Here is a 17139-nt window from a genome sequence, read left to right on the forward strand (position 1 = left end):
GCGCACGCGCAGTGGGATTTCCGTACAGTGTCATGGCCGCCCGCACACGCGCAGCTTTCGTTACCGAGCACTACATATCTGCTTTGCGCATGCGCATTCTTCGCACGCAGCTCTGATGTCATTACGCACGGCCCCTTCCCTGCCGGGCCTTCCCTGCGGAGGAGGCGGCGGAGCCCCGGGACGGGCCCGGGAAAAACCGGAATAAAAACGGGATAAAGCGGGAAAACCGGGATAAACCCGGGATAACCGGGAGCGCCGGGAGCAGCGGGATCAGCGCCGCCGCAGCCATGGTGTTCTACTTCACCTCCAACGGTGAGAGACGGAATTCCCGGGAATTCTCGGGGAATCCCCGCCCCAATCCCCTTTTCCCGCCAATTCCCGCTGCAATTCCCGCCCTGCTCCCCAATTCCCGCCCTTTTCCTGCACCCCCCCCCCCGGAATCCCCGCAATTCCCGGGATTTCTCCTTTCCCCGAGGTTTTCCCACGGGATTTTCCCACGAGTTCCGGAATTCCCGCGGGAAAACAAATCCCGGGAGTGTTCCTGCCGGGAATTCCCGGGGAAAACCGGGAATGGCTCCGCAAAATCCGGGAATTCTCCTTGAATTCCCAATTTGGGGCCGAATTTCAGGGGGTGACTTTTCCTGGATTTTCCTGCAGTTTTCCGGGACTTTTCCTTCATTTTTTCTGGATTTTCCCTGCATTTTCCAGCCCAATCCGGGACTATTTTCAATTCCCACTTTCCCATGATGATTTTTTGGGATTTTGGGAATTTTATGATGCAACCACTCCAAAATAAAAGGTAGGAGTAGGGTGGAATTTAGGAATTTGGGAATTTTGAGAATTCCAGACGGAACGTGCCAGAATTCCCAGGCATCCAACCCCACAGGAATTCCCAGATTTCCCTGGAAAAGCGCAGGGAGGGAATTTGGGTTCCCCAAAAAACCAACCTGGGAAAAAAATTCCCAGGAGAGAATTCCCAGGAATCCAGAAATTCTGCTGGATTTTGGGTTTTTTTCCTGAGTTTTCCATGGATCCGTTCCTGGATCGTTTTCCATGGGGGTTTCTAAGAATCCGATCCCGAGTTTCCAGAGATCCAGTCCCAGGTTTTCCATGGATCTGTTCCCGGGTTTCCATGGATCCATTCCATGGTTTTCATTGATCCATTCCGGGTTTTCCATGGATCCTTTCCTGGGTTTTTCATGGATCCATTCCCAGGTTTCCATGGAGCTGTTCCTGAGTTTTCCATGGATCCGTTGCCAGTTTTCCATGTATCCAGTCCAGGTTTTTTTCCCAGTTTTCCATGGATCCATTCCTGAGTTTTCCATTGATCCATTCCCAGGTTTTCTATGGATCCATTCCTGGGTTTTCTGTGGATCCACTCCAGATTTTCCATTCCACTCCTGGGGTTTTCCATGGATCCATTCCCAGGTTTTGCTTAGATCCGTTCCCAGGTTATTCCCAGGTTTTGCTTGGACCCATTCCCAGGTTTTCCTTGGATCCATTCCTCGGTTTCTATTGATCCAATCCCAAGATTTTCCATGGATCCATTCCCAGTTTCCATAGATCCATTTCAGGTTTTCCATGGATCCATTCCTGGTTTTCCATGGGGGTTCCCATGGATCCATTCCCTGGTTTTCCATTGATCCTTTCCTGATTTCCATTAATCCATTCCTGAGTTTTCCATGGATCCATTCCCGTTTTTTTCCCAGGTTTCCATGGATCCACTCCCACTTCTCCATGGATCCATTCCGGGTTTTGCATCAATCCAATCCCAGTTTCCCATGGAGTCCATCCCGGGTTTTCCATGGAACCATTCCGGAGTTTTTCCCCAGGTTTCCGTGGATCCATTCCTGGGTTCTCACATGGATCCAGTCCCAGGTTTTCCATGGATCCATTCCTGGGTTTTTCCTGGGTTTTCCATGTATCCATTCCATGGTTTTCATTGATCCATCCCCAGGTTTTCCATGGATCCAATCCCAGATTTCCCATGGATCCAGTCCCAGGTTTTCCATGGATCCATTCCTGGGTTTTCCCTGGGTTTTCCATGTATCCATTCCGTGGTTTTCATTCATCCATCCCAGGTTTTCCATGGATCCAATCCCGGATTTCCCATGGGTCCATTCCCAGGTTTCCACACATCCATTCTGGGTTTTTCGTGGATCCATTCCTGGGGTTCTCCATAGATCAGTTCCTGAGTTTTCCATGGATCCATTCCATAGTTTTCATTGATCCACTCCCGGGTTTTCCATTAATCCATTCCCGTGTTTTCTATGGATCCATTCCTGGGTTTTCCATGGATCCATTCCCAGGTTTCTCCCAGGTTTTCCCCAAGTTTTCCATGGATCCATTCCAGTTTTTATGGACCTATTTGTGGGTTTTCCATGGATCCATTCCCGGGCGTTTTCCATTGATCCCTTCTGGGTTTCCCATGGATCCATTCCCATTTTTCATTAATCCATTCCCGGGGTTTCCCCGGATTTCCCATGGATCCATTCCCCGTTTTCATGAATCCATTCCTGGTTTTCCCGCAGCCGCTGCCGCGGTCTACACCATCTACATGGGCAAGGACAAGTACGAGAGTGAGTGACCCGCCGGGAATTCTGGGAATTTCTGGGAATTCTGGGAATTCTGGGGATTGTTTTTTGAGTTTTGGAAATTCTCTGGGAAATTTTTGGGTTTTTGGGGGGAAATTTGGGAATCGCAGGAATTAATTTGGGATTTCTTGGAGGACTTTGTGGATCGTTTTGGGAATTTCAGGAATTGTTTTGGGGAATTATTTCAGGAGTTTTTGGGGGAATTTCAAGGCCTATTTTCAGAATTTCAGGGATTTTTTGGGGGGGGGGAATTTTGTGGCTGGTTTTGGGATGGGAATCCTGGGATTTGGAGTGGGAATCCCACGATTTGGGATCAGAATTCTGGGATTTTGGGATGGGAGTCCTGGGACTTGGGGTGGGAATTCCTAGATTTAGGGTGGGGTTTTCAGGCTGGATTTGGGGTTACAGTTCTGGGACTTGTGGCAGGATTTGGGGCTGGAATCTGGGAATTTAGGGCTGGATTTGGGTTGGAATCCCTGGATTTGGGGTGGGAATTCTGGGATTTGGGTCAGAATCCCTGGATTTGGGCTGGGAATTCTGGGATTTGGGTTGGAATCCCTGGATTTGGGGTGGGAATTCTGGGATTTGGGTTGCAATCCCAGATTTGGGGCTGACCCCGTTCCCGTTCCCGCAGACGAGGACCTGATCAAGTACGGGTGGCCCGAGGACGTCTGGTGAGTGCCAGGATCCCAGAATTCCACCGGGAAATTGGGAATGGGGATCTGGGGGGGAGAGGGGCTGGGGGTGGTGGGATCAGGGGTCCTGGATTCCCATGGATCCCATTTGGATCCCGTTTGTTCCCATGGATCCTGTTTGTTCCCATGGATCCTGTTGGTTCCCATGGATCCCATTTGGATCCCGTTTGTTCCCATGGATCCTGTTGGTTCCCTTAGATTCCAATTGTTTCCCTGGATCCTGGATTCCCTTGGATCCCATTTCTTCCCATGGATCCCAATTGTTTTTCTGGATCCCATTTCTTCCCATGGATCCCATTTGGGTCCTGTTTGTTTCCCTGGTCCCACTGGATTCCCCTGGATCCCATTTTCCCCTGATTCCTTTAGTTTCCTGAATCCTTTTTGTTCCCCTTGATCCCATTTGTTCCCTTGGATCCCATTTCCCCGGATCCCATTTTCCCCCTGGATGATCTCGTTTTTCCCTGATCCCATTTGAATCCCATTTTCCCCTGGATCCTGTTTGTTCCCTGGGTCCCATTTGCTTCCCTGATCCCATTTGGATCCTGTTTGTTTTCCCAGATCCCATTTTTCCCCTGGATCCTGTTTCCCCCTTGATCCCCCTTGTTCCTCTGATCCCATCTGGATCCCATTGGATTTCCCTGGATCCCATTGGATTTCCCTGGATCCCATTTCCCCCAGGTCCTGTTTGTTCCCCTGGATCCCATTGGATTTCCCTGGATCTCATCTCCCCCTGGATCCCATTTCCCCCGGGTCCTCTTTGTTCCCATGGATCCCATCTGGATCCCATTTGTTCCCCTGGATCCCAGTGGTTTTCCCTGGATCCTGTTTGTCCCCTGGATCCCATTTTTCCCTGATCCCGTTTGTTTCCCTACATCCCATTTCCCCCTGGATCCCATTTTTCCCTGATCCCATTTGTCCCCTGGATCCTTTTTGTTCCTCTGATCCTGATCCTGTTTGTTCCTTTGGATCTGGCTTGTTCCCCTGGATCCCATTGGATTCCCCTGGATCCTGTTTGTTTCCTTGATCCTGTTTGGGTCCCATTTTTCCCTGGATCCTGTTTTTCCCTGATCCCATTTGGACCCCATTTGTTCCCCTGGATCCCATTTTCCCCTGGTCCCATTTGGATCCCATTTTTCCCTGGATTCTGTTTTTTCCCTGGATCTTGTTTGTCCCCTGGATCCCATTTGTTTCCCTGATCCCATTTGGATCCTGTTTGTTCCTGTGGATCCCATTTGTTCCCCTGGATCCCCGTTTGTCCCCTGGGTCCCATTTGGATCCCATTGGATTCCCCTGGATCCTATTTGTTTCCCTGATCCCGTTTTTCCCCTGGATCCCATTTTCTCCTCATCCCATTTGAATCCCATTTTTCCCTGATCCCATTTGTCCCCTGGATCCTTTTTGTTCCTCTGATCCCGTTTGTTCCCTGGATCCCATTTGGATCCCGGTTGTTCCCCTGGATCCCATTGGATTCCCCTGGATCCCGTTTGTTTCCTTGGATCCCGTTTGTTTCCTTGCTCCTGTTTGGATCCCATTTTATTTCCCTGGATCCCATTTCCCCCCGATCCTCTCTGTTCCCCGGATCCCGTTTGTTTCCCTGATCCCGTTTGGATCCCATTTTCCCTGGATCCTGTTTGTCCCCCTGCATCCCATTGGATTTCCCCAGATCCCATTGGATTTCCCTGGATCCCATTGGATTTCCCCGGATCCCTCTACCCCCTGATCCCCTCTGTTCCCCGGATCCCGTTTGTTTCCCTGATCCCGTTTGGATCCCGTTTGTCCCTGTGGATCCCATTTCCCCCTGGATCCCATTTGTTTCCCCAATCCCGTTTGCACCTCATTTTTCCCTGGATCCTGTTTGTTCCCATGGATCCCATTGGGATCCCGTTTGTTCCCCTGGATCCCATTTTCCCCCGATCCTGTTTGGATCCTGTTTGTTTTCCGAAATCCCATTTGTTTCCCTGATCCCGTTTGTTCCCCTGGATCCCAGTGGATTTCCCCGGATCCCAAATGTTCTGTGGGTCCTGTTTGTTTTCCCAAATCCCATTGGTTTCCCTGGATCCCATCTTTTTCCCTGGATCCTGTTTGTTGCCCTTGATCCCATTTGCTCCCCTGGATCCCACTGGATTTCCCCTGGATCCCATTTCCCCCTTGACTCCATTTGTTCCCCTGATCCCGTTTTTCCCCTGGATCCTCCTTCATTCCCAACTTTTCTCCCATTTTCCCCAGTCCCCCACGTCCTCTCCTCGGGATTCCCAGGAATTCTCCCCCCAAGGCCTCGTTCCCTGGGGGGATGATCCTGGATTCCCATGGATTTGGGATCGGGAATTCCCAGGGCTGGCTCCGGGCTGGAATTCCTGGAATTACCGGCTCAGAATTCCTAGGGCTGGCTCCAGGCTGGAATTCCTGGAATTGCCGGCTCAGAATTCCCGGGCTGGCTCCGGGTTGCAATTCCTGCAATTCCTGGGTTGGAATTCCCAGAATTCCCAAAATTCCTGGATCAGTTTTCCTGCTGTTCCCGCAGGTTCCATGTGGACAAACTCTCCTCAGCCCACGTCTACCTTCGGCTGCACCAGGTAATTCCAGGGAGAGCCTTGGGAAAATCTTGGGAGAAATTCGGGAAAATCTTGGGAAAACCTCGGGGAAACCTCAGGAAAAACTTGGGAAAAACCTCAGGAAAAACTCTAAGAAACCTTGGGATAACTTTGCAAAAGCCTTGGGAAAATCAGGATATCCTCTGGGAAACCACAGGATGAACCTTGGAAAAGCCTTGGGAAAACATTGGGGAAACCTTGGGAAAAACTTGAGAAAAATCTCGGGAAAACCTGGATGTCCCCTGGGAAACCACGGGGAAAACAGTGGGAAAAACTCAGGAGAAATACAGAATAGACTCAGGGAAAATATCGGGAAAAACCTTGGGAAAAACCTCAGGAAAATCAGGGGAAAACCCTGCAAGAAGAGGGATTACCCCCAAGGAAAACTTGGTGAAAACCTTTGGAAAAACGGGGATATTCCTCGTGAAACCTTGGGAAAAATGGGAAAAATCTCGGGAAAAGTTGGATACACCCTGGAAAACCACACGAAAAGCCAGGATGTCCCTGGGGAAACCTCGGGAAAAACCTTGGGAAAATCAGGAAAACTCTTGGGAAAATTGGGATATTTCTTGGGAAACCTTGGGAAAAGTTGGGATACTTTCTGGAAACCTGGGGAAAAGGGGATGTAAAAATGGGATGAGTTGGAAATTTGGGAATTTTGGAATTTGGGAATTCCCCGCAGGGCCAGACCATGGACGACATCCCCAAGGAGGTGCTGAGCGACTGCGCCCACCTGGTGAAGGCCAACAGCATCCAAGGTACCCGGGAAAAAAATGGGAAAAAAGGGAAAAAATGAGAGAAAAATGGGGAAAATGGGAGAAAAATGGGAAATCCCAGGAAAAAACCCCCCATGAAATCCTGGGAAAAACATTGGGAAATCCCAGAAAAAACCCTCAGGAAATCCTGAGAAATCCACTGGGAAATTCCAGAAAACCCCAGAAAATCTTGGGATAACCCCGGAAAATCCAGGCAAAACCCCGGGAAATCCTGGGAAAACTCCAGGAAAACCTGAACTTTCTCAGGTTTTCCCTACATTTTCCCCATTTTTCCCCATTTTCCCCAGTTTTTAGCCCGTTTTTCATCCCCAGGCTGCAAGCTGAAATCAGTGATGGTGGTTTACCCCATTTGATCCCATTTTCCCCATTTTTCCCCATTTTTGCCTTTTTTCACCCCATTTCCTGCAGGCTGCAAGCTGATCCCATTTTTAGCTGTTTTAATCCCATTTTTTGCCTGGTTTTGCCCCATTTCCAGGCTGCAAGCTGAGCTCGGTGGCCGTGGTTTACCCCATTTTTGATCATTTTTCCCATTTTTGCCCATTTTCGCCCCATTTTCAGGCTGCAAGCTGAGCTCAGAGACAGTGCTTTACCCCATTTTATCCATTTTTTCCCATTTTCCCCCATTTTCACCCCATTTCCCTCAGGCTGGAGCTCAGCGACCATGGTTTATTCATTTTTATCCATTTTTATCCCGTTTTTTCCCATTTCCCCCCGTTTTTGCCCCGTTTTCAGGCTGCAAGCTGAGCTCAATGATGGTGGTTACCCCATTTTATCCCATTTAATGCCATTTTTGCCCATTTTCCCCTGTTTTTCCCCCATTTCCCGCAGGCTGCAAGCTGAGCTCGGTGACCGTGGTTTATCCGATTTTATCCATTTTTTTTTACTGTTTTTGCCCTTTTTCGCCCCGTTTCGTTTCCAGGCTGCAAGCTGAGCTCGGTGACCATGGTTTACCCCATTTTTGATCATTTTTCCCATTTTTGCCCATTTTCACCCCATTTTCAGGCTGCAAGCTGAGTTCAGTGACCGTGGTTTATCCGTTTTTATCCATTTTTGCCCATTTTCCCCCATTTTCACCCCGTTTGCCGCAGGCTGCAAACTGAGCTCAGCGACCATGGTTTATTCGTTTTTTATCCATTTTTATCCTGTTTTTTCCCATTTCCCCCCATTTTTGCCCCGTTTTCAGGCTGCAAGCTGAGCTCAATGATGGTGGTTACCCCATTTTATCCCATTTTATCCCGTTTAATGCCATTTTTGCCCATTTTCCCCTGTTTTTCCCCCATTTCCCGCAGGCTGCACGCTGAGCTCGGTGACCGTGGTTTATCCCATTTTATCCAATTTTTTTTACTGTTTTTGCCCTTTTTCGCCCCGTTTCGTTTCCAGGCTGCGAGCTGAGCTCGGTGACGGCGGTTTGCCCCATTTTTAACTGTTTTATCCTGTTTTTGCCCATTTTTGCCCGTTTTCACCCCGTTTCCAGGCTGCAAGCTGAGCTCGGTGACCGTGGTTTACACGCCCTGGAGCAACCTGCGCAAAACGCCCGACATGGACGTGGGGCAGATCGGCTTCCACCGCAGCAAGGACGTGAGTGAGATGGGATAAATCTGGGAATGGGAAATCTGGGAATTTGGGATTGGGAATTTGGGAATGGGGTCAGATCGGCTTCCACCGCAGCAAGGACGTGAGTGATGGGATAAATCTGGGAATTTGGGAATAAATCTGGGAATTTGGGAATGGGGTCAGATCGGCTTCCACCGCAGCAAGGACGTGAGTGGGATGGGATAAATCTGGGAATTTGGGATTGGGAATTTGGGAATGGGGTCAGATCGGCTTCCACCGCAGCAAGGACGTGAGTGAGACAGGAATGGGAATAATCTGGGAATAAATCTGGGAATTTGGGAATAAACCTGGGAATGTGGGAATGGGATCAGATCGGCTTCCGCTGCAGCAAGGATGTGAGTGAGGGGATAAATATGGGAATGGGAAATCTGGGAATTTGGGATTGGGAATGGGAATGTGGGAATGGGAACAGATCGACTTCTACTGCAGCAAGGACATGAGTGAGGGAATGGGAATAATCTGGGAATGGGAATATGGGAATAATCTGGGAATAAATCTGGGAATTTGGGAATGGGATCAGATCGGCTTCCACCGCAGCAAGGACGTGAGTGAGGGAGATGGGAATAATCTGGGAATAAACCTGGGAATTTGGGAATAAATCTGGGAATGTGGGAATGGGATCAGATCGGCTTCGACCGCAGCAAGGATGTGAGCGAGGGGGATGGATAAATCTGGGAATAATCTGGGAATTTGGGAATGGGAACAGATCGGCTTCCACCGCAGCAAGGACGTGAGTGAGGGAAATGAGTAATACGGAAATTTGGGAATGAATCTGGGAATGTGGGAATGGGATCAGATCGGCTTCCACTGCAGCAAGGACGTGAGTGGGATGGGATAAATATGGGAATAAACCTGGGAATGAATCTGGGAATTTGGGAATGGGGACAGATCGGCTTCCACCGCAGTAACGACATGAGTGAGGGAATGGATAAATCTGGGAATAATCTGGGAATTTGGGAATGGGAATGGGAACAGATCGGCTTCCACTGCAGCAAGGACGTGAGTGAGGGGGATGGATAATATGGGAATAATCAGGGAATGTGGGAATAATCTGGGAATTTGGGAATGGGAACAGATCGACTTCTACCACAGCAAGGACGTGAGTGAGAGAGAGGAATGGAAAATCTTGGGGATAAATCTGGGAATTTGGGAATGGGAACTGGGAATGTGGGACTGGGGATTGGGAAAATGGGAATGGGGATAGGAATGGGAATGGGAACAGATCGTCTTCCACCACAGCAAGGACACGAGTGAGGGAATAAATCTGGGAATAATCTGGGAATCTGGGAATAAATCTGGGGATTGGGAATGGGAACAGATCGGCTTCCACCACAGCAAGGATGTGAGTGGGGGAATGGGAATAAATTGGGAATAATATGGGAATGGGAAATGGGAATGGGATCAGATTGGCTTCCACTGCAGCAAGGATGTGAGTGAGAGAGGGGAATAAATCTGGGAGTTTGGGAATGAATCTGGGAATGGGAATGTGGGAATGGGATCAGATCAGCTTCCACCGGCACAAGGACATGAGACAGACACGGGAAATCTGGGAATTTGGGAATGGGAACAGATCGGCTTCTACTGCAACAGGGACGTGAGTGAGGGGCGGGAATGGGAATAAAAAAATCTGGGAATGTGCAAATGGGAATGGGAACACGTAGGCTTCCACCAGCACAAGGACGTGAGAGATGGGAATAAATCTGGGGATAAATCTGGGAATTCCGGAATGAATCTGGGAATTTGAGAATGTGGGAATGGGACCAATGAGAATGGGGGAATGGGAAAAGCAGGGATTGGGAATGGGAGCAGGTTGGCTTCCACCAGCACAAGGACATGAGAGACACAGGAATGGATATGGGAATAAATCTGGGAATGTGGGAATGGGAACAGTGGGAATTGGAAGTGGGAATGGGAGTGGGAACAGATCAACTTCCACCAATTTATTCCCATTCCTATGTCCCTGACCACAAGGAGGTGAGGGACATGGGAATGGGAATAAATGTGGGAATTTGGGAACAAAGGAATGTGGGAGTGGGAATGGGAATGAGAATGTGGGAATGGGAACAGCGGGAATTGGGAATGGGGAACCTCGGGAATCAAGTTGGGAATAGGAACCTCAGGAATTTGGGAATGGTCATTGGGAATCTGGCAATGGAAACAATGGGAGCAGCAGGAACTGGGAATGGGAATAACAGGAATGTGGAAATGGAAACATGGGAATGGGAACAATGGAAACAGTGGGAATGGGAACAATGGGAACAGTGGGAATGTGGGAATGATCATTTGGAATCTGGGAATGGGAACCTCGGGAATCCAGGAATGGGAACACCGGGAACATTCTGCATTCCCAATTTCCCCCACAATTCCCAACACAAACCAGGACTGGGACGTTTTTCCCATTGGGAATATTCCACGTTCCCGGTTTCCCCACAGTTCCCGCCATCACCAGCAGAGGGCAGCACCAGGACGCGTCTCCCGTTGGGAACAGCCCCAATTCCCCGTTAAATTCCCGCTTTAATTCCCAGTTCAATTCTCGGTTTAACTCCTGGTTTAATTCCCTTTTCCCAGGTGTGGTCCATGATGGAGGAGCAGTGCAATCCCAATTCCCACTTTAATCCCGATTTAATCCCAGTTTAAGCCCGGTTTAACCCCGGTTCAATCCCAGGTGCGCTCGGTGACGCTGGAGCAGCAGGCAGCAGAGCAGCACGCTCCCAGTTCCCAGTTTAACTTCTGTTAATCCGGGTTTAACCCCCAGTTTAGTCCCCAGTTTGACCCCAGTTCAATCCCAGTTTAAATCCCGGTGTGACCCGGGTTTAATCCCGGTCTAAGCCCCGTTCAATCCCAGGTGCGCTCGGTGACAGCGGAGCTGTGCAGGGCGGAGCAGTGCAGTCCTGTTAGTCCCTGCTTAATCCTCGGTTTCATTCCCAGTTTAACTCCAGTTTAGTCCCAGTTTAAGCCCAGTTTAAGCCTGGTCTAAGCCCAGGTTTAACCCTTGTCCCAGGTGCTTTCAGTGACGGTGGAGCGCCGCGGGGCGGAGCAGCAAAGTCCCGTTAACCCCTGGTTCAATCCCAGTGTAACCCCGGTTCAATCCCAGTGTAACCCCGGTTCAGTCCCAGTTCAATCCCAGTTTAAATGCCGGTCTAACCCCGGTTTAATCCCGGTCTAACCCCGATTCCAGGTGCGCTCAGTGACGGTGGAGCGGCGCGGGGCGGAGCAGCGCACCCCCATTAAACCCGGGTTTAATCCCCGGTTTCATTCCCAGTTTGACCCTGGTTCAATCCCAGTTTACCTCTGGTTCAATCCCCAATTTAACCCCCGATTTAATCCCGGTCTAAGCCCGGTTTAATCCCGGTCTAACCCCTTTGCTGCAGGTGCGCTCGGTGACGGTGGAGCGGCGCGGGGCGGAGCAGCTGCGGCGGCTGGAGCGGACGCGCGTGGAGCGCTTCCCGGACCTGGCGGCCGAGCGGGAATGCCGGGACCGGGAGGAGCGGGGGCGGCGCCGCATGGAGCTGCAGGAGCAGCGGCGGGAGCAGCGCGAGGAACAGCGCCGGAAAAAGGAGATGGAGGAGCTCAGGTGGGAATTCCCAGAATTCTGGGAATGCTGGAAATACTGGGAATGGTTATTGGGAATTCCTGGAATGTTTGATAGCAGCGTTTGGTCAGAATGTTTGTTGGGAATGTTGGGAATGCTTGGTGGTGGCGCTGCATGGAGCTGCAGGAGCAGCGGCGGGAGCAGCGCGAGGAGCAGCGCCGGAAAAAGGAGATGGAGGAGCTCAGGTGGGAATTCCCGGAATTCTGGGAATATTGGGAATGGTTATTGGGAATTCCGGGAATGTTTGACAGCACTGTTTGGTCAGAATGTGTGTTGGGAATGTTTGTTGGGAATGCTGGGAATGTTTGGTGACGGCGCCGGATGGAGCTGCAGGAGGAGCGCGAGGAACAGCGCCGGAAAAAGGAGATGGAGGAGCTCAGGTGGGAATGAATGCTGGAATTCTGGAAATATTGGGAATGGTTATTGGGAATTCCGTAAATGTCTGGTGTGAATGTTGGGAATGTTTGGTGGGAATGTTTGTTGGGAATGTTTGGTGACGGCGACGGATGGAGCTGCAGGAGCAGCGCGAGGAACAGCTCCGGAAAAAGGAGATGGAGGAGCTCAGGTGGGAATTCCCGGAATGCTGGGAATGCTGGAAATACTGGGAATGGTTATTGGGAATTCCGGGAATGTTTGATAGCAGTATTTGGTCAGAATGTGTGTTGGGAATGTTTGTTGGGAATGCTGGGAATGCTTGGTGGTGGCGCCGCATGGAGCTGCAGGAGCAGCGCCAGAAAAAGGAGCTGGAGGAGCTCAGGTGGGAATTCCCGGAATGCTGGGAGTGCCAGGAGTGGTGGGAATGTCTGGCGGGAATTCCAGGAAGGTTTATTGGAAATATTTCCTGGGAATGTTGGGTGAGAATTCTGGGAATATCAGGAATTTCGGGAATGTCTGGGGGAATGTTTGGTGGAAATGTTGGAAATGTTTGGTTGGAGTGCCAGGAATGTTTAGTGGGAATTCCCAGAATATTTCTTGGGAAATCTGGGAATGTTTGATACCAATGTTTAGTGGGAATTCCGGGATCAGAGCTCCTGGGGGTTTTCCAAGGAGAATCCCGGCTTCAGTCATGGAGTGGGGACTGGAATTCCCTCTGGAATTCCTTTTGGAATTTCCCTGGAATTTCCTCTGGAGTTGCTCCTGGAATTTTCTCTGGAATTCCCTTTAGAGGTGCCCCAGTTGCCTCTGGAATCCTGTCTGGAATTCTCTCTGGAATTGCCCCAGGGATTTGGGATTCCCAGGATTCCCTTGGGAGCTTCCCTGAGCTCCACAAAATCTGGGATTGAAGGAAATCTGGGAATTTCCTGGGATCCAGGCTGGAAATGAGGGATTGGGAATTTCCCAGGATCCAGGCTGGGAAATCTGGGATTGGGATCCCAAATCCAGGAATTTCCAGCTGGGAGATCCCAGAGCAAAACCTCAGAAAAAAGGAATAATGGGATAATCGACGAGGGGCGGAATTCCAGAGGGAAAACCCTCGGGAATTCTGGGATCCACTCTGGGTTTTCAGTGGGAATTCCCTCGGAATTCCGGGATAATTGTGGGAATTGTCCCTGCAGGAGCTACTCGTCCCTGATGAAGGCCGAGAACATGTCCTCCAACCAGGTGAGCAGGGAGCCCCCGGAATTCCGGGAATTCCTCGGGAAAGGGGCAGGGAAACCAGGAATAATGGGGATAATGGGAAATATGGAAATAAAGGGAATGGGGTTGGGAATGGGAATAATGGGAAAAATGGGATAAGTGGGATTGGGAATAATTGGAATGGAATGATGGGAATGGGATTGGAATGGGAATAATGAGATTTGGAGTAATGGGAGTGGGATTGGGAATAATGGGAATAATTGTAATGGGAAGAACAGGAATGGGGATAATGGGGATACTGGGAATGGTAGCAATGGGCTTGGGAATGATGGGATTAATGGGATTGGGAATAATTGGAATGGGAATAATGGGAATAATGAGATAAATGGGAATGGGATTGGGACTGGGAATGGAATGGAAGGGGAATGGGAATAATGAGATTTGGAATGGTGGGAATGATGGGAATGGGATGGGAATAATGGGAGGGATAGGAATACCGGGAATGGGAATAATGGGAATGATGGGATGGGAAAAATGGGAGAACTGGGATTGGGAATAATTGGAATGGGAATAATGGGAATGATGAGAATGGGGCTGGAATGGGATTGGAATGGGAATAGGAATAATGGGATTGGGAATAATGGGAATGTGATTTGAATAATGGGAATGATGGGAATTGGAATAATGGGATAAATGGGATTGGGAATAATTGGAATGGGAATTATGGCAATTAGGCGATTGATAGGAATGGGATAAATGGGATTGGGGATAATGGGAATGGGAAAAATGGGAATAATGGGATTGAGAAGAATGGGAATGATGGGATTAATGGGAATGGGAATAGTGGGGAAAATGGGATTGGGAATAATTGGAATAATGAGAATGGGATTGGGAATAATGGGAATGGGGTGGGAATGGGATTGGGAATAGTGAGAATAATGGGGATGGGAATCATGGGAATAATGGGAATGGGATTAGGATTGGGAATAATGAGAATGATTGGAGAAATGGGATGGGAATAACAGGATTGTGAATAATGGGATTGGGAATGAGATGGGAATAGGAGGAATCATGGGGATGGGATTGGGAATAATGGGAAATATGGGAATCATGGAGATGGGGATGGGAATGGGGATGGGAATGATGGAAATAATGGGATTGGGAATCATGGGATTCAGAATAATGGGAAGAATGGGAATTACGGGAATAGTGGGATTAGGAATAAGGGGAAGAATGGGAATTATGGGAATAATGGATGTGGGGATATTGGGAATGGGAACAATGGGAATAATGGGATTGGGAATACTGGGAATAATGGGAATGGGATTGGGAATGGTGGGATTGAGAATAATGAGAATGGGAATGACGAGAATTCCCAGAGCTCCAGACCCCAATTCCCATTCCCAAATCCCACATTCCCCCATTCCCAGTGCTCATTCCCAAATTCCCACGTTCACAAACTCCCAATCCTGTTCACACATTCCCAGTTCCCACATCCCAAATTCCCAGTTCCCATTCCCAGTTCCCACATTCCCACATTCCCACATTCCCACATTCCCACATTCCCAATTCTCCCATTCCGAATTCCCCCATTCCCAATTCCCAAATTCCCCAATCCCACATTCCCATTCCCAAATTCTCCATTCCTATTCCTCCATCCCCCCCATTCTCCCATTCCCAGTTCCCAAAATCCCAAATTCCCACATTCCCAATTCCCAAATTCCCTCTCTCCCTGCAGGACGGGAACGACTCCGACGATTTCATGTGAGGATCCCTCCGTCCCCGGGAGGATCCTTCCGGAATTCCCAGGAAAATGGAAATTCCCAGGAAAATGGAAATTGCCAGGAACAGGAACTCGGGCTCCGACCCCTCGGGGACCTCGGGAGCGCTCCCGGACTTTGGGGGGAATTCCCGAGAATGTCGGAGCCGACAAAGGAACAAAGGCTGGGATCGGCCGGGGCCGCCTCTGGAATTCTTCAGATTTGGGGAAATTTGGGAACGGAGCCAGCTGGGGGAGAGGGGGTTTGGGATTTTTGGGATTTTCCTTTGGGATCGTGTGGAATTCCCAACGGGCTGTGGGGAGCTGGGCTGGGAGATTGGGGGGGAATCCCTGGAGTTGGGAGGGGATTGGGAAAAAAATTGGAAAAACTGGGAAAAAACCGGGAAAAGAGGAAGAAAGGAGGGGAAACTGGAAATAACGGGAAAAACGCAGGAAAACTGGGAGAAAGATTTGGGGTCCCCTAAATTCTGGATTTGGGACCTTCCAAAGCTGGGATTTGGGAATGCCGGCCCGGGATGAGGGAGAGGGGGATGGGATCCCCTAAATACGAGATTTGGGATCCCCTAAAACCGAGATTGGGCGTCCCCTAAATCTGGGATTTGGGATCTGGATATGGGATGAGGGAAAGGGGAATGGGAACCCCGAAATTCAGGATTTGGGAATCCCAGCCCGGGATGAGGGAAGGGAGGATGGGATCCCCTAAAACCAGGGTTTGGGATCCCCTAAAACCGGGATTGGGGTCACCCTGAAACTGGGATTAAGGATCTGGATCAGGGAAAGGGGAATGGGAACCCCTAAATTCGGGATTTGGGATCCCCTAAATTCGGGATTTGGGAATCCCAGCCTGGGATGAGGGAAGAGGGGATGGGATCCCCTAAATCTGGGATTGGGCATCCCCCAAAGCTGGGATTTGGGATCCCCTAAATTCGGGATTTGGGATCCCCTAAAGCCAAGATTTGGGATCTGGGGCTCAGAGCATTCCCAGTTCCCGCTGGGCTGTCCCAGAATTCCCGGAATTCCCAGTATTCCCAGTTCAGGGTGCACAGGGACCTTTATTGAGCCGCGACAGCGCGGGGACACCTCGGGGACACCCCTAGGCCCAGCCGGGACCCCCCGGATTCCCGAAAAATTCCCAAGGAATTCCCGGGGGCGGGGACCGGCCCTGGCCCCGAGCTGGGAGGGACAGCGGGGACACCGAGGGGGTGGCACTGGGGTCCCTGTCCCCGTCCTTGTCCCAGTTCCTGTCCTTGTCCCCGTGTCTCTTCCCGGGGGTGGCGCTGCCGTCCCCCCGTCCCTGTCCCGCTGTCGCTGCCCCTGTCACCCTGTGTGACACACGGCCGTGTCCCTGTGGCGCTGTCCCCTGTCCTGGAGGTGGCGCTGCTGTCCCCCTGTCCGTGTCCCCTGTCCTGGGGGTGGCGCTGCTGTCCCCCTGTCCGTGTCCCTGTCCGTGTGTCGCTGTCCCTGTCCTGGAGGTGGCGCTGCTGTCCCCCGTCCCTGTCCCCATCACGGTCCCGGAGGTGGCATTGCTGCCCCCTGCCCCTGTCCTCCCCTTCGTGTCCTTGTCCCCGTCCGTGTCCCTGTGTCCCTGTCCCCTGTCCTGGAGGTGGCACTGCTGCCCTGTCCCTGTCTCCTGTCCTGGAGGTGGCACTGCTGCCCTGTCGCTGTCCCCCTGTCCCTGTGTCGCCGTCCTCATAACGATCCCGGAGGTGGCACTGCTGTCCCCTTGTCTCTGTCCATGTCCCCTGTCCCTGTGTCGCTGTCCCCTGTCCTGGGGGTGGCGCTGCTGTCCCCCTGTCCCTCTCTGTGTCCTTGTCCCCTCCCCCTGTCTGTGTCCCCCTGTGGCTGTCCCGGTGAGGATCCCGGTGTCTCCGGGGCTCCCGTCTCTCCGGGCTGTCCCCACTGTCCCCTGTCCCCCTGTC

At 50.8% G+C, this 17139-nt stretch overlaps 1 protein-coding gene across 1 annotated transcript; it reads left to right on the forward strand.

Moving 5' to 3' along the window:
- Window positions 1–140: 140 nt before the first annotated feature.
- CCDC25 (coiled-coil domain containing 25) lies at window positions 141–15397 on the forward strand. The gene is made up of 9 exons (XM_058021484.1): window positions 141–312; window positions 2532–2579; window positions 3229–3268; window positions 5811–5862; window positions 6563–6638; window positions 8131–8234; window positions 11642–11844; window positions 13419–13464; window positions 15179–15397. Exons 1-9 carry the CDS (start codon window positions 288–290, stop codon window positions 15206–15208), a joined length of 624 nt encoding a protein of 207 aa, XP_057877467.1. The 5' UTR covers window positions 141–287; the 3' UTR covers window positions 15209–15397.
- Window positions 15398–17139: the final 1742 nt, after the last annotated feature.

The sequence above is a fragment of the Melospiza georgiana genome, chromosome 3 (assembly GCF_028018845.1).
Source record: "Melospiza georgiana isolate bMelGeo1 chromosome 3, bMelGeo1.pri, whole genome shotgun sequence".
Taxonomy (NCBI): domain Eukaryota; kingdom Metazoa; phylum Chordata; class Aves; order Passeriformes; family Passerellidae; genus Melospiza; species Melospiza georgiana.

Coding starts and splice junctions, on each gene's coding strand:
- CCDC25 (XM_058021484.1), top strand. CDS start 288: ATGGTGTTCTACTTCACCTCCAACG. Junction 5,863..6,562: donor TCTACCTTCGGCTGCACCAG/GTAATTCCAGGG, acceptor AATTCCCCGCAG/GGCCAGACCATGGACGACAT. Junction 13,465..15,178: donor AGAACATGTCCTCCAACCAG/GTGAGCAGGGAG, acceptor CTCTCCCTGCAG/GACGGGAACGACTCCGACGA.